Here is a 22,084-nt window from a genome sequence, read left to right as displayed (position 1 = left end):
GGAGACTGTGCCATTTATGATGGCAGCAGTGATGGGGTCTGTCCCTCTTTCCTCACCAGCCAAGTCTCCCTACTGGCTTTTTACCTTTGCCAGTCTGATAGGTGAAAAATCATTACTTGTAGTTTTAGTCTTCTTATATGTGTGAAATTGAGACTCCAGGGGAACAGGCCCAAGGGATGCTCCTGGCCCATAGCAAATATTAAAGTGTACCTGTATCCCTGTTACATACCATCTCTCACTATCACACTTGTTAAGGAATTTTCAGCAGGTTTGCTTTTGAAATTATTTGATTACTAGTCAGTTTGGGCTCTGAGTTTTTTTGTTTTTGTTTTTTTTAATATTTTATTTTTTTATGATCGACAGGGAGGGAGAGAGAGAGAGAGAGGCAGAGACACAGGCAGAGGGAGAAGCAGGCTCCATGCACCGGAGCCCGACGTGGGATTCGATCCCGGGTCTCCAGGATCGCGCCCTGGGCCAAAGGCAGGCGCTAAACCGCTGCGCCACCCAGGGATCCCGGGCTCTGAGTTTTTAAAAAAAATAGCTCTATTGAGATATAATTCACACACCATGCAGTTCACCCACTGAAAGTGTACGATTTGGTGGTTTGGGTATATTGTTAATTTTTTAAAGATTGTGGTAAAATATATGTAAAAATCTGCCAGTCCTTTTCATTTTAAAGTATACAATTAATAGAATTAAGCACATTCACAATGTTGTACAACCGTCACCACTTCTAAAACTTTCTTGTCACCCCAAACAAGCTCATGGCCATCATGTGTCCTGGTTTTCTGTCGGTGAGCATACTTGTATTCTCAGGTCAGCTGCCCTAACAGCACCACAGACACTCACTGCTCACAGTTCTGGAGGCTGGAAGTCCAAGAGCCGGGTGCCAGCACATTTCCTCCTGAGGCCTCTGGCCCTGGCTGGTGGGAGCCCCCATCTCTGTGTGCTCACCGGGCCTCCCTGTGTCCTTGCAGAAAGAGCTCTGGCCTCTGTCCTCTTATAAGGACACCAGTCCTTTCAGATTGGGGCCTCACCCTCACGACCTCACTTAACCTCATTTACCTCTTAAAGACTGTATCTCCAAATACTGTCACCTTGGGAGTTAATTAGTTAGTTTGTTAGTTAGTTAGTTGAAACCTAAGAATCTGGGGGAGCGGGCGGCAGTACACAATTCAATTCATAGCACTTAGGAAGTATCTTGAAGTGAGAAAAACCTAAGACATTTTCAAATGAAATGATTTTATTTAACAGTGAAATTGAGAGAGTGTTACATATTGGAGAAATTTAACTTAAAATATTCAGTTTCAATATGTGATCATTTTTACCATCTTCTGAAATCATCTTCTGTCATGCCCATCACCACACACACACACACACACACACACACACACACACACCACCACCACCTGGGAGAGCTGGTCCTGTAGACCTCGGCTCTGTTGGTGACATCACTCTGACAGTTTGAAATTGGCCATGATGGACATACTTACCCCACAGAAATTGGCAAACACTGCAGCACACCACTGGCTAAGCTATATTATTTCACCAAATGAAAGAAGAAACGAGTCATTTAGAAAATGGAATTGATGCACCAATTCAAAATCTGCCTTGCTAGAAAATAGCATAAAAATCCACATCACTCAGGGTCCAGCCTGAAAAACTGAACCGACACCTAGTAATTCAGTTTCAGGAATTTAGTTATGAGTCTGAAAGAGAATGCAAGGGAAGGTGGGGCCCTGAGGGAGGAGCAGCAGCAGGAAGTTACAGAGAGGGATCCAGGAGTGTGGTGGGGGAGTGACTGGAGCTGAACCCTGGGCGTCCCAGGGGCAATGGAACACAGTAATGCTGCTGGCCTGGCCTGGGGCTGTGACCTTGGGGCAGGAGCTAGGACTGCAGAGGAGACAGCCGGAGACTGCAGGAGTCCCAGAGAAGCTCCCTGGCTCCTCTCCCGCCCTCCAGTGTCCTGTGTGTGCCGGGACCAGAGTGTGTGTGTGTGTGTGGGGGGGGGGGGGGGTGGCTTGCCAGCAGGGGCCCTGAAAGGCAGGTGCAATGAGCAGGAGGCAGCACCTGCAGTACACAGCAGAGAGGCGGAACCCAAATCCACTACATCTAAGTCCCTATGAATTAAGCAAGAAAAAGAAAAAAAAGAGAACAAAGGTTATAAGAGAACAGTGTGTAACAATTATATGTTAATTTGAAAATCTCAAGACAGTTTTCTTAAAAACAATGTAAACTATTTTTTAGTAGAAAATCTGAATTATCCAATACTCAAGAAAGTAGCACCAAAGGGATGTTGGGGGTAGGGTAATTTTGTGTGTACATTTTTTCAAACTTTTGAGGCAAATTCCCATGTCAGAGACATTTTCTTTCTTTTTTAAAAAGATTTGAGAGAGCAGGGGGAGAGGGAGCAGCCGACTCCCCACTGAGCACAGAGCCCTATGGCCATGACCCTGAGATCAGGACCAGAACTTAACCAACTAATCCACCCAGGTGCCCCAACTAAAGATATTTTCATTTAAAAAATCTGGGAAGGGGCACCTGGGTGGCTCAGCAGTTGAGCATCTGCCTTCAGCTCATGTCCTGATCCCAGGGTCTCTGGATGGAGTCCCACATTGGGCTCCCCGCAGGGAGCCTGCTTCTCCCTCTGCCTATGTCTCTACCTCTCTCTGTGTGTCTCTCATGAATAAATAAAATCTTAAAAAATATATATCTGGGGAACTACCCAATTCCTATAATCATAATACCAAAATGTGGCCCAGAAACTGTGGGTGCTCCCAGACACACACAGACACACTCACTCAAGCTGTTATTAATACAAGACAGTGGCCCTCAACACTGTGTACCCCAACATGCCTTCTGTAAACACCCCTTTAGTATCCTGAAGTAAAATTTTACAGGGAAAATTGCTTACTTACAATTTTAAAACCAGTATAAATACAAAATAATGTATTTCAATACATAAATGTTCATACTTCTGCATAGCAATGTAATCAGATGCTTGGCTGGCTCAGTCGGAGCATGCACCTCTTGATCTTGGGGTCGTGAGTTCCAGCCCCATGTTGGGGGAGAGTTTACTGAAATAAACTAAAAACAAAACAAAACTCCTTGAAAAGTTCTGAACAAAAGAAAGTACTTTTTTCCTTAGTTTTATATCATAGTAGAGTTTCTGGGAAATTCAGGTACATTAAAACTGTGCGAAACTGTCCTTATATAGATATAAAAAAGTTCCCTTCCATTAGTGGTTCTCAAACTTTCACATGTGTCAGAATCGCCTAGAGGACTGGTTGAAACAGATTGCTGGGTTGCTCAGCAGTTAGCGCCACCTTCAGCCCAGGGCCTGATCCTGGAGACCCGGGTTTGAGTCCCACGTCAGGCTCCCTGCACAGAGCCTGCTTCTTCCTCTGCCTGTGTGTGTGTGTGTCTCATAAATAAATAAATTAAATCTTAAAAAAAAAAAAATGCCTGCCCCTTCACTATCTCCAAATCTCACCCCAAACGACTCCTGTGGCTCGCTCTACCTGAAAACAGACAGGGAAATGAATTCTGGGGAATGTGGTCTTGTGCCCAAGATTACATATCCCAGAAACCACCAAGGAGCCAACACCGATGCAAACACACGAGGGTTTATTTACAAGCTTGAGCTTGGGTCCAAGTATACCCGACACAGCCACAGCGGAGCAGGGACTTGGTCCCCGAGGTGGGTTCCAGCTTAGTTTTACGGGCTGGTGTAGGGGATCTTCAGAAGAGGTGGAGGAATTCCTCAAGTTCTATTTACATTCTGATGTGGGGCTTTCAAGGGCATTGAGCTCTGTTCTCATTCTGATACGGGGCTTAACTGAAGTAAGGTAAAGTTCAGCTCTTATTCACAGGGGCCTCAGATGGCTGTACTTGTGCTAATGCTGAACTTAAGGTAGAACGGCCTTAATTTTCTCGGCCTCCACAGTGGTTGCACCTGGCCGAGTCACCACGTGATAAAGCCACCTCACGTTTGAGGATGCGGCTCGAGAATTTGCATTTTGAGTAAGTTCCCAGGTGATGCTCATGCTGCGAGGATGTGAACCACTCCGACAGTCCCTGCCCTCCACACACCAGCAGCTCGTGGGTTGTGTGGGACAGTCTCAGTCATTATGCCTGTGTGGCCTCTGCCACCATGTGCCAGTTGTGCTTCCAAATTGTGGGACAGCTACAAATCCTCCCCTCCAGTTTCCAGAAGGCTCCTTTGGGAACCTATGCAGTCCCCAGGGAGGAACAGCTGGGACTCTCTCAGCTACTCTAGGACGAAGCCCTGGAGCATCCAGCCCTAGGGGGGCCTGAAGACCATCAGCGGTTCACATTGAAGTCCGCATGGGATCCACTCCAGTTCAGCTTGGGGCACAGACAGTGGAGACTCGGTAGCAAGGGAGGGAGAGAGCCTTCAGGAGCTGTTTTAGCTTCACAGAAATTCAAAATACAAGAGAAAGGCTCAACAGCAATGTGGAGAGATTAAAAGGAGGAAGCAAGAAACAACAGACGGCAGAAAAGCCAAGGTGAGCATTCGGTTTGGGGCGGCTGTTGCTCGTGTGTGCTCAGAGGGTGTGTTCTAGAACAGAAGGTGTCATGATAAAGAAGGAAATCGCCAGGCGGAGCAGGAGGCATGTCCAGGCACGTCAGAGGAGCAAGGGATGTCTCAAAGGCCGTCCTTGGAGGCTCAGCCCCGGCCGCTCGCTGGGAACTGCCTGCGGCTCCCGGACCCTTCTGGAAGGGAGGTTCGCCAGCCCCACAGCCGGCGGGCTCAGGGACCGACCTGTGCCCGGGCCAGATCCGCTGCGGTGGCGGGGCACGCTGCGCTTCTCTCGTGAGTGCGAACTACCTAACGGGGCCTGGGGGGCGGGGGGCGGCCCCACCGGTGCGAGGTTGGGGTTCTGGGGAGCCGGAGCCCGCGTCTGCGGAAGGAGCCGCGCTCCGAGCCTGGAGCCCGCGCCGGGAGGGAAGCACAGGCGGCCAGGAGACCCGCAGCCAAGGACTCAGACCCGGGCGCAGGAAGGAAGCGCCAACAGCGCCGCCCTGGTGACCGCTGCGGGTCCAGTCGGGGTCCAGTCGGGGTCCAGTGGGCGTCCAGTCGGGGTCCAGTAAGGGTCCAGTCGGGGTCCAGTGGGCGTCCAGTCGGGGTCCAGTAAGGGTCCAGTCGGGGTCCAGTCGGGGTCCAGTGGGAGTCCAGTCGGGGTCCAGTAAGGGTCCAGTCGGGGTCCAGTGGGAGTCCAGTCGGGGTCCAGTAAGGGTCCAGTCGGGGTCCAGTGGGAGTCCAGTCGGGGTCCAGTCAGGGTCCAGTCAGGGTCCAGTCGGGGTCCAGTCAGGGTCCAGTCGGGGTCCAGTCGGAGTCCAGTCAGGGTCCAGTCGGAGTCCAGTAAGGGTCCAGTCAGGGTCCAGTCGGGGTCCAGTCAGGGTCCAGTCAGGGTCCAGTCGGGGTCCAGTCAGGGTCCAGTCGGAGTCCAGTCGGGGTCCAGTAAGGGTCCAGTCAGGGTCCAGTCGGAGTCCAGTAAGGGTCCAGTCGGAGTCCAGTCAGGGTCCAGTCGGGGTCCAGTCAGGGTCCAGTCAGGGTCCAGTCGGGGTCCAGTAAGGGTCCAGTCAGGGTCCAGTCGGAGTCCAGTAAGGGTCCAGTCGGAGTCCAGTCAGGGTCCAGTCGGGGTCCAGTCGGAGTCCAGTAAGGGTCCAGTCGGAGTCCAGTCGGGGTCCAGTCGGAGTCCAGTAAGGGTCCAGTCGGAGTCCAGTCAGGGTCCAGTCGGGGTCCAGTCGGAGTCCAGTAAGGGTCCAGTCGGGGTCCAGTAAGGGTCCAGTCGGAGTCCAGTCAGGGTCCAGTCGGGGTCCAGTCGGAGTCCAGTAAGGGTCCAGTCGGAGTCCAGTCGGGGTCCAGTCGGAGTCCAGTAAGGGTCCAGTCGGAGTCCAGTCAGGGTCCAGTCGGGGTCCAGTCGGAGTCCAGTAAGGGTCCAGTCGGGGTCCAGTAAGGGTCCAGTCGGAGTCCAGTCAGGGTCCAGTCGGGGTCCAGTCGGAGTCCAGTAAGGGTCCAGTCGGAGTCCAGTCGGGGTCCAGTCGGAGTCCAGTAAGGGTCCAGTCGGAGTCCAGTCAGGGTCCAGTCGGGGTCCAGTCGGAGTCCAGTAAGGGTCCAGTCGGAGTCCAGTAAGGGTCCAGTCGGGGTCCAGTCGGAGTCCAGTAAGGGTCCAGTCGGAGTCCAGTCGGGGTCCAGTCGGAGTCCAGTAAGGGTCCAGTCGGGGTCCAGTAAGGGTCCAGTCGGGGTCCAGTCGGAGTCCAGTAAGGGTCCAGTCGGAGTCCAGTCAGGGTCCAGTCGGGGTCCAGTCGGAGTCCAGTAAGGGTCCAGTCGGAGTCCAGTCGGGGTCCAGTCGGAGTCCAGTAAGGGTCCAGTCGGAGTCCAGTAAGGGTCCAGTCGGGGTCCAGTCGGAGTCCAGTAAGGGTCCAGTCGGAGTCCAGTAAGGGTCCAGTCAGGGTCCAGTCGGGGTCCAGTCAGGGTCCAGTCAGGGTCCAGTCGGAGTCCAGTAAGGGTCCAGTCAGGGTCCAGTCGGGGTCCAGTCAGGGTCCAGTCGGAGTCCAGTAAGGGTCCAGTCGGGGTCCAGTGGGCGTCCAGTTGGGGTCCAGTAAGGGTCCAGTGGGCGTCCAGTCGGGGTCCAGTAAGGGTCCAGTCGGGGTCCAGTGGGCGTCCAGTCGGGGTCCAGTAAGGGTCCAGTCGGGGTCCAGTGGGCGTCCAGTTGGGGTCCAGTCAGGGCCGAGGGAGGGAGCGGGCGTCCCCCAGCGGTTGCTGTGTGCGAAGCAGCACGCTGGCCGCCGGGGTGGGCGGCGCGGGCATCCACAGGCCTGGCCCTGCTGGTGGGGCATCGAAGGACCGCTGAGAGGGAAGGGGTCGTGAGAGCGGGAGCCAGAGACCAGCTGTGATCAGGAAAGGGGGTATGGGAGTTGCACCCTTCCCTCCAGCTAAGGAGACGGTGGGCTGTTCCAGGCCGAAGGAACAGCATGGGAGAGGACGAAGTGAGAAGAGGCACAGCCCCAGCCTGGGGAGCGAGGCAAGCTGGAAACACGACTGAGAGAACGGGCTGTGGCCGGTCGGTAAGGGCCCTGAGTGCCGTGCCGCGTCCCCGACGGCTCCAGAGAGAGCAGGTAAGGGAGGTGGCTGTTGCGCTTATCTGGGCGAGGGCAGGTACTCCTCCTCCAGGCGGGAGGAGCAAGGACATCTGACAGGCGTCCACATCTGTGGCCTCTGGATCTGCTCTCATTTATCGCTTTGGCTACATTCTGTCTAGGAAGTATCACCAGTCAGTGAAGTGGTTTGGATTTTCTCTGCCTGGTGCTACCCCCTTGGGCGTGGGCAGAACCGGTGCCAGGAAGTAAGGCAGGCACAAAGGACAAATCTATGATTTCGCTTACACGAGGGACCTGAACTAGGCCAGTTCACTGAGAAAGTAGAAGAGTGGTTGCCAGGGGCTGGGGTGAGAGTCCATGGGGAGTTCACATCAGTTTGGGACAATGAAAAAGCTTTGGTGTTGGATGGTGGGATAATTGCACAGAAATGCAAACGTACTGGGGCACCTAGGTGGTTGATCCTTTGGCTCAGGGCGTGATCCCAGAGTCCTGGGATCAAGTCCCACATCCGGTTCCTCACTGGAAGCCTACTTCTCCCTCTGCCTATGTCTCCGCCTCTCTGTGTCTCTCATGAATAGATGAATAAACCTTAAAAAAAAAAAAAATTAAACAAGGGCTGCGCTGTGTTCTCTGGCCAGGGCCTCACAACACTAGGGACAGACCCTGGGGCTGCAGCGAGGGTGATGGGTCTGGATGATGGCAATGTGTTTGGGGTATCAGACTTCGGAACCAGGAGTGACAGTTCAACTACCTCTCTGTTTTGCAGATGAGAACGCGGAGCACAGAGAGGTGCTGTGGCCTGGATGCAGGGGCACCCACGACCCAGGGCAAAGGGGACCAGCTGTCCAGAGCAGCTGCGAAAGGTAGGCTTCTGCTGCACATTAGCATCTCACAGGCCTGAGAAAGACACTGTCCTTGCCTACTGGGCTGTGGCAGGGACTCTCAGGAGTCATTCTGAGCACACACAATCATTCCCTTGTGTGCAGACTTCACAGCCCAGCCCCCACAGCCGCCGTGGCTCCCAAGAGTGCACAGCTTGGGGCTGAGAATAGGGTGATCAAGGTCCCCCACCCCGTGGTGGAATCAGAAAGATTGGGGGGCCCCAGGTGCAGCTCTGCACGTGCCCCACGTGCCCCACACCTGCAGCAGCTGTGATGGTTATAGGACACTGCAGTGAAGGGCTCCGCAAGGGCCTGCCTCCCTCAGTAGGCAATGAGCGGAACTGCTCTCCTTTCACCCTGCCTTCCTGACTGGAGGGCTAACAGAACTGCGAAGACTCTGGAAGATGGAGTCTGGAGAGACCTGAAGGGAGGGTCGTGTTCTCTGCTGGGGGAGCAGAGCTAGCAAAGCCAGTGTGTATGGGGGGGGGGGGCTTCTGGGCTGAGGGGAGGCCTGGATCACGTGCAGGTCAGCAGGTGTGCCCCACCCATGTGGCTGGCACAGCCTTGGGGGACCTCAGGCTCACAAAGCCTCTGGCCTGGGGCTGATTCTATGACAACTTGACAAAAGCAGCTCACCCTTCGACCATTCCACAAATAGGATGCAGTTGGAATTCATTTATCTAATGGGTGAATATACTTGCATCAGCTTCAGCTAGCAGGATTGGCTTCTGAAACCCAACTCCCATTTCTTGCTATCTGTAAATGAGAATAAGAGCCAGTGGTTTTGCTATGAGCTGCTTCTGTTAAAATTTTGCAACACATAATTGGATTGACTGTGTCATCTCCTGCAACTGTTATGATAGAGATGAATTTCATGCATTCCCACTTAGAACTTTCTTTATTATTTTCATCTTGAGGGATTTCCAAGGAAACAGCTTCCAAAAGCCACTTTGCTTGCCTGGTTCAAAAACTCTGAAGCCGTGATTGTGAGTCTGAGTTGAGCTAAAAATAAAAGCCCCCAGAGCTTTGCTCATGCCAAGGACCATGGTGGACAAATGGGTAAATCAAAACACTCCTGAGCAATGTAACAGATGACTAGCTTCAAATCAAAATCCAGACCATGTAAGAAGTACATACTGCATTTGGTTCCCTGGGAAGCCTCTCCATGTGATAGTCGCCTAGTGTTAACACCCTGCTCTAGTCTTCCGCAGAGAACTGAAAGTAGTGCCTTTACATGTCCTATTGCATCAAGGATTGTACAATCCGTATGAAAGATCTACAATCTCCAGCTCAGTCTTCCCACTGCTTTGCTAAGGGGAAAATACATGTGAGATGAAATTGTGTGGATATTATATTTGAATCTCCTTGTTCCATTCTAAAGAAGTATGATGGCAAAGGTTTCCAAAAGGGAATCTGGTTACCTCCAAAGTCTTTTTATAAAGCACAGCCACATTGGTTTTAGTATGATGAATTTCCACCCAAGAAAAAACTTTCTCATTCAAAAGAGTAAATGATTTAAAATAACACGTCAGATTTATTTCCTGGCCTTACAAAAACATTCTGAACTCAAATTTCTGGGATCTTTTTGAAAACCATCTCCAAAAATAGGGTCTTTGAAGTCTCCTCGATGGTAACAAATTGACATCCTTTGAAGGGAATTTATTTTCAGAAAGCAGATACTGGGCAGAGCCAAGTCTCGTGGATAAGAGAGGCAACTGGGCTAGGTAACAAACTGTTGGTTCCTTTTTTTTTTTTTTTTTTTATTTTATTTATTTATGATAGGCACACAGTGAGAGAGAGAGAGAGGCAGAGACACAGGCAGAGGGAGAAGCAGGCTCCATGCACCGGGAGCCTGATGTGGGATTCGATCCTGGGTCTCCAGGATCGCGCCCTGGGCCAAAGGCAGGCGCTAAACCGCTGCGCCACCCAGGGATCCCCAAACTGTTGGTTCTAACAGTGTTTACTAAGCCCTTCTTATGTGTGGGGGACTACTCTGTGCTGGAAAAACATAGAGAGGGGCCTTCTGAGGTGGTTTGAAGACAAATCTCAAAGGAAAACTCAATGTCTTCAATATGGCGACAACAAATACAGTCCACAGCCCATCAGAATGACTGCCTGACAGGTAACACTTATTGGAATAAGTTCTTTTATGTTCATTTAAAAAGACTCATTACTTGATCACATTTTATAAATCTAATTATATGAAATTGTCATATGAATAGATAGTGCTCTGTTTTATAATTGGTGGGATTCTGGAAAGTTGTGGGAAAATACTTTCAAGTTAAATGCACAAAGGAAACTTTTTTATTTTTTAAGCAGGCTCCATATCTAGCATGAGACACAACGTGGAGCTTGAACTCCCAGGCACAAGATAGAGAAGAGATCTCAGGAGTCAGACGCTTAACCGACTGAGCCACCCAAAGATAACTATTTTAAGAGGGAGAAACTGTATTCAACTTATTTCCGAGCACCATTTGCTCTGTGTGTCAGAGTGTGCCCCCAGGAATTGTGCTCTGGTCTCACAGAGATACCCCAATCTCCAGGAACCTGTGGACCAGGACACGGCCTCCCCTGGAGGAGCTAGTGTACTTGTCAGAGGCCAGTGGTAGAGAGGCAGATCCTCCAGCTGGGAGTCCTCTTAATGCCATGGTTCCTAGTTATTGCTCTGGATATATTTACAAACAGAAAAGACTTTCTCCACTACACCATCCTGTTTGTGATCTCCTCAACCCAGTGTTGTATCTTAGGACACAGCAGGACCTGTAAGGCTCTGCAGCAGCCCTGCTGGCAGTCTGGAGTAATTCTACCCTGCAAAAAGTCTGTTTAGGTTGAATCATGAAATTGCTGGTTTTGGAGATCAAAACAGCAATCTCCTATGATTCGACCTAATATGTTGAGAGGAAGGGTAAGTCATGATGTAGAAAGCCAACCTCCAGCGATGATCTCCTCTCCTTTGCCCTCCTCCAATGTGATAAGAGTGCTTTCCTTTCCAGTCACTTCATATAAATCCTAAGAAAATGAATGCAGAGAATGGAGGCAGTTCCCAGGCCCCCATCTTCCTATAGGGAGGATCATAGAAGATCTTTAAAAGTGTAGGGAGTTAAGTAATCCCAGTTCAGCTGCCCAGTGCTGAGAAGAGACAGCTCAGCACGTGCTGCTCTGTGCCCGAGCCAGCCAGCCACAGTGCCAGCCACACAGCAGGGCGGAGGCTCCCATCCTTGGAGGAGGGTCTCGGGGACAGGACTCCCACCCCCAGCTTACCAAGCCTGGAAGTTAAGGCATAGGATCATAGTGGACACATACTGTAATGGTGACCTGGTCAAATTCAGAACCAGTCTCTGAATTCTCTGCAAATGAGCTTCCATTACAACAGTGTGTAGAAGAAAGCCCTGAGTAGTATTTCATAAGCCAAGTGAGTTTTTAGAGAGAGAAACAAAATAACATCTACTGGGCTGGGATCTAAATTCTTTCTCTCCATTTCGAGTGGGTGTCGTGATAGATAATCAGGACAGTACAAACCATTTTTGGAATGGATTCTGCAGTGTTCTTAGGCTTGCTGTTTTAAAGATGCTCCTACTACATTTTGAGTCTCTGCCATGTGGGTCCTCCGATGTGCACTGAAATGTGAGCTGTTGTTGAATTGCCTTCCACATTCAGCACACTCATAGGGTTTCTCTCCGGTGTGGATTCTCTGGTGGATGATGAGACTGGAGCTCTGGTTGAAGCTTTTCCCACACTCCCCGCATCTATAGGGTCTCTCTCCAGTGTGAATTCGCCAGTGGGTAATGAGGTTTGAGCAGTCGCTGAAACTTTTCCTGCACTCGAGACATTCGTAGGGTTTCTCTCCTGTGTGGATCCTCTGATGGCTGGTGAGCGTGGAACTCTTGCTAAACCTTTTCCCGCACTCAGGGCACTGGTAGGGTTTTTCAGCAGTACGTGTTCGCTGGTGTGCACTGAAGTGTGAGATACTGGTGAAACTTTTTCCACACTCAGTGCACTTATGGGGCTTCTCCCCTGTGTGGACTCTCTGGTGCAGAGTAAGGCTTGAGCTCTGGTTGAAGCTCTTCCAGCACTCTCCACATTTGTAGGGCTTCTCTCCAGTGTGGACTCTCTGGTGTGCTGGGAGGTTGGAAGGATCACTGAAGCCTTTTCCACATTCAGGGCATTTGTAGGGCTTCTCCCTAATGTGGATTCTCTGGTGGCAAACCAGATGTGAGTTTCGGCCACAGCTTTTCCCACAATGGCCATACTTGGAAGGTTTCTTTTCCCCAGTATGGGCTAATCTGTGGACAGCGAAGTGTGAGCTCTGGCTGACATGCCTTCCATATGCGCAGCACAGACAGGCCTTCCTTCCTATGTAGGTTCCCTGAGGATCTAGGAGTTTACCTACATCTCTTTCTGGAGGGAAGAGTGCTTTTTGTCTGTCTTCTGAGGGTGTTTCCCACTGCTTTTCCACTCCACATTCGCCTGCCCAGTTTTTCCTCCAATCAGGGGCCTGGGAAGCATCTATTTGGGGTCTCTCTAACTGTGCTCCCTGTAGCTCTGCTTCCACTGAGATGTCCTGGCTTGAATTCTCCTTGTCCTCTGTCCTCATGTCACGATCTGAAAGAATGAGATGAAACCGTAAATGTGACCTGCTTTCTGAGCTCAGAAGAATGCAAACAATGTGCAGGAGGCCCCTTCTGGACACTGAGAATTTCTTGATGGTGACAGAAAACTGTCAGCTTTCCATTAAGGAACACAGAAATGGGAATCTGGCTGAACCACAGGTCAGACAGCCAACTTGCAGGCCTTCCTCCCTCCCCCAGCTTCAAACAAGAAGGCTGTGTGGAGAAAGGCTGAAGGAAGGGAGGTGGGCATGGTCTAGACCCATTTCTTCCTCTCCCTACTCCTAAGAGCCTCTGCCCCCGAGCGTGGCTCCTCACTTCTCCTCCCACCCACCTTGGCTGGCAATCAGTACTAAAAAGGTACCTTTCTCTTCTTGATGCTGCCTTCCGGGTGGAGGGACAAGCCTGAGAATAACTCTGGCCCCTCCCCACCCCCTTCCTTCTCAAGTAGGAGGAAGGATTCCTTCCATTAACAAGGAGCTGGGCACACATGGCTCAGAAGCCCAGCAGTGAAGGCTCCATGCCCGCAGGGCAACGCTGTGGGCAATGCTGTGGTTGTCTGGGGTTCAGTGTGAGGAAGCCCACTGTGGCTACCCATCAAGCCACGTTGTCCTGTGGCTCTACTCGTTAGAAAGCTGCCATTCTGATCTCAATGTTACTCTTATGTTTCTTGGTGGGTCCAGAATCTGAGTGGGGGAAGAACAGTACTATATTGGATCCTCTCACATTACAGCAAAATGACTGAGCCCCATCAAGGAGGGAAGCTCATCTGAACCATGAGAAATTCACCCCTCTAATAATCGGAGGTTGACTGCAGTTTATTTTATTTTATTTTATTTTTTTGACTGCAGTTTAATTGGGGGTTGCCAAGGCTCACTTTTTCTATTAACCTGGTTATACGATAGTTAATCATAAAATTCAGATTGAGGGGCATCTGGGTGGCTCAGTGGTTGAACCTCTGCCTTTGGCTCAGGTCATGATCCCGGGGTCCTGGGATCGAGTCCCGCATCGAGCTCCCTGCATCAAGCCTACTTCTCCCTCTGCCTATGTCTCTGCCTCTTTCTCCGTGTCTCTCATAAATAAATAAATAAAATATTTGAAAAAAAAAATTCAGATTGAAACTTAAGTGGGAGGGGTGCCTGGCTGGCTCAGTTGGTAGAGCATATGACTCTTCATCTTGGGGTCATGAGTTCAAGCCCCATGTTGGGGGTAGAATTTACTTACAAAGAGGGCCTTAAAAAAAAAGAAATTTGAAAGGGAAATCATAAACACTGATAATTTATTTATATCTGTAAGCCAAGGTCAATAAAGAGAGCTGGCTTTCCTGGTGCCACCTGCTTTCCTGTTCTTCTGCCACCACCTGCTGTTTCAGCACCTCAGAGTAAAAAACCGGGAAGGCCAAGCGAGCAGGTGCTCTCCCAGCCTTCACTCGGTGCTGCTTTGTCCATGTTCAGAATTCCGGGTCAGACTTCCTTGTAGGTGCCATCCTAGCTTTCATTCATTTCCCATTTGCACAGGAAGTTCTCCGAAAGTCCTGGAGATCAGCATTCAGAGGCTCTTTACTTCCCTCCCACCTTTAGACCCCCTCTGGCTGGGGAACTGGGAGTCCTGCTCAAGGACAAGCAAGAAAGGACATGGAGTTCTTACGTAGTCTGCTTTCTGTTCCCATATCTGGAAGTGGTAGGGGAGATGAGAATGGAAGTACCTCCCAGGGGATCCCTGGGTGGCTCAGCAGTTTAGCACCACCTTCAGCCCAGGGCATGATCCTGGAGTCCTGGGATCAAGTGCCGTGTCAGGCTCCCTGCATGGAGACTGCTTCTCCCTCTGCCTGTGTCTCTGCCTCTCTCTCTGTGTCTCTGTGTCTCTCATGAATAAATAAATAAAATCTTAAAAAAAAAAAAAAAAAAAAAGGAAGTACCTCCCAGAAAATCTAGTTTTTGTAAGAAAATGTTTAGTTAATGAGTCAGGAAACTTGCCCCTATCAGTGAGGAGTACAGGGCAAGGTGTTCATGTATTTAACAATAATTACAAGGCTCATGATAATGACAACATCTGCTGAGTGCTAGCCCTGTGCCAGGGTCCTAGTAATGGCCCAGTGAGGTAGAAACTGTCACTATGTCCATTTTACAGATGAGAAGATGGAGGCTTAGGGTATGTAACCAGTTTATCCAAGAACAGACAAGTCTTAAGCTGGCAGGCTATTGTCTATAATATGCACAGAGTTCACATGGATAGGGTACTTTGGATGGAAATGAACAACTGGAACGTTAAGTCACCCCCACCTCTCTTTCCTCCTATAACTGTTACTAAATATTGTTTCTATAATGCTGTTTCTCAAAGAAGACAGGGAGACCCATTTGCTATAGAGCAGAGCAAGACCCTCAAAGTTGTCTTGTGAGTCACCTCGTACCATAGCTTCAGCAGAGGGCTGATTCTAGCAATATCTGAGGACAAGCAGTCAACAACGTCCCTTAAGGAAATAACAGTTCTCCTGACAAGCCCATTCCAGAGGCACAGACAGTGACCATCTCTCCTGCTTCCGGTCCCAAATGATTCCCTTTCCCACTGCTCTGAGGGGCACTGTAGGAAGGAGTGCTTACCACTGGGACTTCCCTTCCAGGCCTGGGGGCCAAGGCTCCTGGGCTCCTCCTGGGGTTCCTCGGCCAGTTCACTACCATCCCATGTCACATCCTCCAGCGTGGCCTTCTGGTTCTCTTCAGAGTCCCCCCTGTTCCACAACAGGCCTCCCGCCACCTCTAGGGCATCAACGGTGCCAGTGAGGGTCCAGGGGCTCATCAGGGCATCCATCTCCTGATAGAAGGGGCAGGTGGCTGGAGCACGGCTGCTCCTGGCTTTTCGGTAGTGGGTCTGGAGGTTTTTGAACCGGTAGCGACACTGTTCCAGGGTCCGCAGGAAGCCGTGCTCCCGCAGCCGCGCAGCTACCAGCCGGTACACCTGGCGGTTCCGATGGCAGGTGCGCAGCTTCTCATGGATGTAGGGCTCCCCAAGAATCCCCAGGAAGGTTTTCGTTTCCTCATAGCCCCAGTGCACCCCTGGAGGAAAGGAAGAGAGGAAAGCTAAGATGCCGCAGCTGCTTGTGTCCTGAGGCCAGCAGAAACACCTGCCGCCTGCCTCAGCCTCAGTGACTTCCTTGTCCTCTGTGACAGGACCTGATCCAACAATATGCACACATTTATTTTTATGCTTATAAATATTATTCTTACATAAGGGTTTTTCCTTTTTCTCAATGGCACACAGGAACAAAGGGCTGTCCCACTTGTTTGTAAAAATAGCCTTCCCAGCCCTTTCCAGATGGTGCAGAACCCCCTGGCCCCATGGCATCTCTGAAATAACTGGTTGGTGGGGTTCTTTCCATACCCTGCTGACAGCCAGGGTCCTCCCATCTTGCTCACGACGAGGGCTTACCAGTGGGACCATGAAGCAGGGTGGGGATTCCAGGGCTTCCAGACACTTCTTCAACACTTAGCTCGTACCCCTCAGAATCCTCTGTGATGGCTCCTGAATGCCCTTCTAAAGATGCTGCTGTGTGGCCCGTGTTCTGCCCCGGCTCCTCTGACTCGCGTTCCAGCACAGCCTCAGCCAGCACCGCCTCCTCCTCTCCCCAGTAACCCTCCTGCAGCTCTTCCTGCTCCACATCAGGGTCGCTCTGGCTAAGCAGAGCCCCTGCCACATCTGGAATGGGGATGGCAGCCTGTGGGCACATCAGGGCATCCATCTCCTGATAGAAGGGGCAAGTGCCTGGAGTGCGGCTGCTCCTGGCTTTGCGATAGTGGGTCTGGAGGTTTTTGAACCGGTAGCGACACTGTTCCAGGGTCCGTAGGAAGCCGCGCTCCCGCAGCCGCGCAGCCACCAGCCGGTACACCTGGCGATTCCGATGGCAGGTGCGCAGCTTCTCATGGATCCAGGACTCACTGAGAATTTCCAAAAAGATCTTGGTCTCCTCATAGCCCCAGTGCACCCCTGCCACCTTCTCATCCTCCAGGCCCTGCCACTCCAGCTCCTCCCAGGTCTTGGGTTTTCTCAGGATGGGCAAGTAGCTGGGCTTGACTCTTCTCCCACTCGCTGGAGAGTCTCTGGTGCCCTCCTCTCCGAGACCCTGATGATCTGGGCTCTGTGGGTTTTCCTCCTCCCTGTGGCAGTTGACCCTAGGTCGTGGGTTGGCAAATCTATTTGCAGGAAGACAAAGAGAAGACACAATGGTTTGCTAAATCTAATCCCAACCACTTTATATGCCAGGGAAGGGAGATACTATTAATTTTTTTTTTTTTTTTTTGAAGTCTCAGGGGATTCTTGGGAAGCCTTGGTGAAAGGACTGTGAGGGAAGAAAAGAAAAAATCCAGGCCCAGATCTAGAACTATACAAACATGTTCATCTGTCCTGTAACAAAATTTAGCCTCCCACCAGAGGCTTTACTGACCGTCTTCCTAAGATGAGCTTCGGTACAATATCCTCTCTGGGCTCTAGAAACTCATCCTCGATAGCACTGACTTTGGTATTAGATTATAGGTCTCTTTTTAAGCAGGATTGAGGGACTTGAAAATTTTGACCCAAAAAGGTCTGGAGTAGTAACTACTATGGGAACTCACCAGCTAACTTCTGTACAGGAACACGACACCCTTACCCAGTACAGCCCCATTTGCAGATCTCTCCCAACTTCTTTCCAGGTGGTTCCTCCATCCAGGTTCTGGCTTCTTCCGTGCCTCCTGAAAGAAATACACAGCCACATCACCGAGTGTCAGCAACTCCTAAGAAAACACAACACCCTACTCAAAATATGCTGCCTTGGGACAAAACACCTCTTACACTGCCTTCATCAGAGGGCAGGTGACAAAAAAGATTGAGAAGAAACTAAAACATGAGTTTTCTTTGGCTTTTACATGCCATAAGGCATGGGGAGCCTGGGTGGCTCAGTCAGTTAAGTGTCCGACTCTTGATTTTGGCTCAGGTCATGATCTCGGGATCTGGGGATCAAGCCCCACGTTTGGCTCTGGGTTCAGTGAGGGGTCTGCTTGGGATTCTCTCCCTCTCTTCCTGCCTCTCTCCCTACTCATTCACTCTCCCTCTAAAAAAATAAATAAATAGGGATCCCTGGGTGGCGCTGTGGTTTGGCGCCTGCCTTTGGCCTGGGGCGCGATCCTGGAGACCCGGGATCGAATCCCACGTCGGGCTCCCGGTGCATGGAGCCTGCTTCTCCCTCTGCCTGTGTCTCTGCCTCTCTCTCTCTCTCTGTGACTATCATAAATAAATAAAAATTTTATAAAAAAAAAATAAATAAATAAAAAATAAAAAAATAAAAAAATAAATAAATAAATATTTTTTAAAAAGGCAATAAGGGGCAGGGGAAGGGAACAGAGGGAGAGGAATAAAGCAAGAAAGCAGCTAACATTTAGTGAACACTTATGCAGTGTGCTGGAAATTTTTCACACTTGCTCAAAATTCTACAGTCAGTATGCAGTGGAGCTGGGACTTGAACTCAGGGCTGTCTGACTCTGAAGCTGTCGTCCCTGGTCCCTGGCTACACCTACACCCGTAGTCCTGCACACCATACAGGCAAGATTCCGATATGGAAATAACTATTCCCCTTAAGGCAATCAAGCAAATCAGCATAATCTTACAATCTCAGGAGCAAGGAAAAGAATGACTTTAATACAATTCCTCACTACCTCAACTGTGGTGCTGCCTTATGTAAAGAGGCACAGAATTTTAGGCAACAGTTGTTTGGGTAACATTTTTCTGGCAGATGAAATCTATAATGTTACTGGGCCTCCCTGATGGCTAAATTTGCCTTGGCATTTCTGATAAGCAAGAGAGTTGGTTGCAAAAGCCCCCCTGCATGAGTAGTAAAATGTGTCCTGAGTAAGAGAAAAAGTCTAGCTCACCTGGGAGGTGCTCAGGATCCCCTGGTCACCACCACTCTCCTCCAGAGAAAGACCCAGAGCCCGAGGATCTGTTTGGAGACAACGTTTCTTGACTCCTTCTGGGGACTAGCCTGACTTAGCTCTGAAATAGAAGAGTCTTCCCCTGTCTCTTTGTATCACTTTGTCCCAGAAAGAAGGTTGGTAAAAAAAAACAAAATGGGGATCCCTGGGGATCCCTGGGTGGCGCAGCGGTTTGGCAACTGCCTTTGGCCCAGGGCGCGATCCTGGAGACCCGGGATCGAATCCCACGTCGGGCTCCCGGTGCATGGAGCCTGCTTCTCCCTCTGCCTGTGTCTCTGCCTCTCTCTCTCTCTGTATGACTATCATAAATAAATAAATTAATTAATTTAAAAAAATGTACTTTTCCCTTCCATCCAGGTTACTGACTGTCCTAGTTTTATGATTTTCTTCTTCAGTTTTGATAACACATTTGAATTGTGTGAATTGGGTCAGCCCGGGTGGCTCAGTGGTTTAGCACCGCCTTCAGCCCAGGGCCTGATCCTGGAGACCCGGGATCAAGTCCCAGGTCAGGTTCCCCGCATGGAACCTGCTTCTCCCTCTGCCTGTGTCTCTGCCTCTCTCTCTCTCTCTCTGTCTCTTGTGAATAAATAAATAAAATCTTTAAAAAAATTTTTTTTAAATGAATTGTCTGAATTGGTCTAGGGACACATGTACCTGTTCTGAGAATTACTGTGCTGTAGTTTAACCCTACCTTGTGCTTTTCCCAGCAATCAGGCCTAAAATCTGTGCCCACACCTAACCTACTGGGACCAGTAGCCTGCCACTCACATAAGGAAAAGTGCCACAGACTCCCCTATGTAAGTTTACAAAACATGCCAACCAAGGCTCATCTTCCCTTTGAAGGTGTCTATTGAGAATCCCCCAGATTCATGTGGCCAGCCTCATTTCACATGCCCCATCTTCCAAGTGGAAAGAAATCCCACTCCCTCCACTCAGAAGGGACTTTCACACCCTCTCCACAGAAGGGTCCTTCCTCCTCCCCAAACTGCTGCCTCTTACCGTTCTTGTGGAAGGATCGGAGTTCTACTTTTGGGTTGTGATTCAACTGTTCTTCTGGTTCTGGCTGTGAGTTTCTCACCATCACCTGTAACAGACACGTGGATTCTGTCTGCACTTGCTTCAGATAGATGCTTAGGGAACCTGGCGCTGATCCCAAGGGTCCCAACTCCTCTGAGTGTACCTTCTGTCCCTGTTCAAGGACCAGAAGTGGTCAAAATTCCATAGGTACTAAAGCTTAATCATCCCAAGACACAAAGAAACAAAGAAGAAATCAGTCTTATGCAAATCACTGCAGGGCAGTAAGAAGTGTGAATGTGTGGAAGACTAACAGAGAAGGTCTGGGACCCAGGCTCTCTCCTGGAGCCACACCTGTCAATCCCCAGCAAAATGCAGCCAACCAAAAATACAGCTGTTTTTCAGTAGGACCCAAAGGTCCAGTGTTATCAGGGAAGACCAGTGAAGCCTCTTGCTTCCAGCTGGCTGCTGATGAATGACAGCTATTGTATAAAACAACAACAATCAGCTTTTTGGTCCATCTGTGTGTTCCTCCTCGACCAGAGTGGTGTTCAAGGCACCTTAAGCACCACTCATACTTAATGGCAGGGACCAACACTCAGAACAACCTATGTAATGGATTCCCTGGAGTCAGTCTGAGCTTGGAAGGAAAGCTGGGCTCCCAGACTCAGGGAATAAGCAAACAGCACCTGACACAAACAGCAGAGCTCTATGCGTCACCCATACCGCTGGCAAACCAAGGGAGTGCAGTCTCTCACATTCCCCTATTTTATTTTATTTTTTTTATTTTTTTAATTTATTTATGATAGTCACAGGGAGAGAGAGAAAGGCAGAGACACAGGCAGAGGGAGAAGCAGGCTCCATGCACCGGGAGCCCGACGTGGGATTCGATCCCGGGTCTCCAGGATCGCGCCATGGGCCAAAGGCAGGTGCCAAACCGCTGCGCCACCCAGGGATCCCACATTCCCCTATTTTAACCACTCAGAACAAGTTTCCTGTTTCTCACCTGGAGCCCATATCGTCCAGGTCCTTTCTGCAAGTCTTCCACCAGGGCCACGGCCGCCTCTCCACTCTCTGGATGCTTCTGTCTAACCCAGATCTGGATCTCCTGAGGAAGGACAGTCAGGAACTGTTCCAGCACCAGCAACTCCAGGATCTGGTCTTTTGTACACTCCTCTGGTCTCAGCCACTGACGACAGAGCTTCCGGAGTTGGATAAGGGCCTCCCGGGGTCCTGATGCTTCCTGATAGCAGAAATGCCAGAAACGCTGGCAGGAGGTCTCTGGTCCACGGTCACTCTCCTGAAGGGAAATCTCCTGCTCCCAATGGGAATCATCTTCCAGCTTCACTATTCGAAGGTCTTCTTGCACTTGAGGAGTTTGGATTTGTTGGCCCACGGACACAGCCATAGTTCAGCTCAGAGAAGAACCTTGCAACTGGGTTCTGATGCTCAAACTTCTTCCTTTAGCACACTGGGACACTACGTTGAGATAGGAGTCACCGAGTTAACTTGAAATTCTAGAGCCAGAGATACATTACGGAGTGAAGGCAAGTGACCATCACAAGTTAGCCCAGAAAGACAGAGGTGAAGGAAAGAGCCCTCCTGTTCTCCCCTTCCCAAGTCCTGGTGCCTGTGGAGTCTGGCCCTCTGTCGCTGGGGTGGGGATGGAGATGTGTGGGGCAGCACCTCCCAAAGTCTGAGAGGAGGGTCAAGGGCTAGCAATCTGGTTGGAAAGTAGGGGAGCCTGACACTGTTTGCATAGCAATTTACTTGAGGCCAAGAAAGCTGTCAATTATCCATACTTATGAATGAGGAAGGGCTGGAGGAGATATCCTGGGGACAATAGCTGCCCACCCTCCCAAGCCACTGGTCTTCAGGAGTGAACAGGACAAGGACGAGCAGGTGCACAAGGTAGCAGCACCTTGGAGAGCAGCGCCCGGGTGGAGCGGGCTCTAGGCTTCAGGCGCATAGGATCCAACCTCTAAACTAACCACATCTCTGGAGGGGGGCTCGGCACCGGGCCCCCCACTCAGGCCTCCCCAGTCCTGCAAGAACTCTCTCCCAAACAGGGACATCTACCCTGGCTCAACTTCAAAAGCACGGATAATAAAGACACAGATTCATATTCAGAGCTGGCAGGAAAGTTAAGAGATACTTCGGCTGGTCAATCACAGCCCAGGGACTGCATTCCTTGGAGACCCCCAGGGACTCGCCCAAGGTCACAGAGCTGATGTTTGGCAGGGAAGACGCGGGGCTCCCTGACCGTGGGCTGAGGGGCTGGCCCGCAGAGCGTGACTTACACTGGAAGGTGGCTCCGCGGGCGACCTTCCCTGGAAGACTTACGGGGTCCACGCGGGCCCTGCGGACTGGGTGGCCTCGGCGCCTACGGGGCCAGGGTCCTCCCCGCGGGGTCCGGTGGGCGGCGCGAAGGACGGCGGTGCCAGCACGAGGGGCGCATCCTGCCCGGGACCCTCACGGGGCCTGGGCCCGAGGC

At 50.8% G+C, this 22,084-nt stretch overlaps 2 protein-coding genes across 6 annotated transcripts; one reads left to right on the top strand and one right to left on the bottom strand.

Moving 5' to 3' along the window:
* The first annotated feature begins 4,534 nt into the window (after window positions 1-4,534).
* LOC119871211 lies at window positions 4,535-17,622 on the top strand. 3 transcript variants are annotated; one of them, XM_038532906.1, is made up of 4 exons: window positions 4,535-4,837; window positions 6,989-7,146; window positions 7,895-7,991; window positions 17,302-17,622. In XM_038532906.1, the coding sequence occupies exons 1-4, from the start codon at window positions 4,600-4,602 to the stop codon at window positions 17,463-17,465; spliced, it is 657 nt and encodes a 218-aa protein (XP_038388834.1). In that variant the 5' UTR covers window positions 4,535-4,599; the 3' UTR covers window positions 17,466-17,622. The 3 variants fall into 3 exon arrangements, with proteins under 3 accessions (XP_038388834.1, XP_038388835.1, XP_038388836.1); XM_038532907.1 differs by having other exon boundaries at window positions 6,964-7,146; XM_038532908.1 differs by lacking the exon at window positions 17,302-17,622 and adding an exon at window positions 8,927-9,789.
* LOC100856607 (zinc finger and SCAN domain-containing protein 20-like) lies at window positions 9,521-22,084 on the bottom strand. 3 transcript variants are annotated; one of them, XM_038532903.1, is made up of 7 exons: window positions 21,891-22,084; window positions 20,597-21,107; window positions 19,576-19,765; window positions 17,259-17,340; window positions 16,043-16,803; window positions 15,217-15,669; window positions 9,521-12,611 (listed from the first exon to the last, which is right to left on the bottom strand). In XM_038532903.1, the coding sequence occupies exons 2-7, from the start codon at window positions 20,996-20,998 to the stop codon at window positions 11,557-11,559; spliced, it is 2,943 nt and encodes a 980-aa protein (XP_038388831.1). In that variant the 5' UTR covers window positions 20,999-21,107; window positions 21,891-22,084; the 3' UTR covers window positions 9,521-11,556. The 3 variants fall into 3 exon arrangements, with proteins under 3 accessions (XP_038388831.1, XP_038388832.1, XP_038388833.1); XM_038532904.1 differs by having other exon boundaries at window positions 20,597-21,069; XM_038532905.1 differs by having other exon boundaries at window positions 19,576-19,660; window positions 20,597-22,080.

The sequence above is a fragment of the Canis lupus genome, chromosome 3, assembly GCF_011100685.1.
Source record: "Canis lupus familiaris isolate Mischka breed German Shepherd chromosome 3, alternate assembly UU_Cfam_GSD_1.0, whole genome shotgun sequence".
Taxonomy (NCBI): domain Eukaryota; kingdom Metazoa; phylum Chordata; class Mammalia; order Carnivora; family Canidae; genus Canis; species Canis lupus.
Note: the sequence above shows the minus strand (reverse complement) of the source record. Positions and strands in the feature narration are given on the sequence as shown.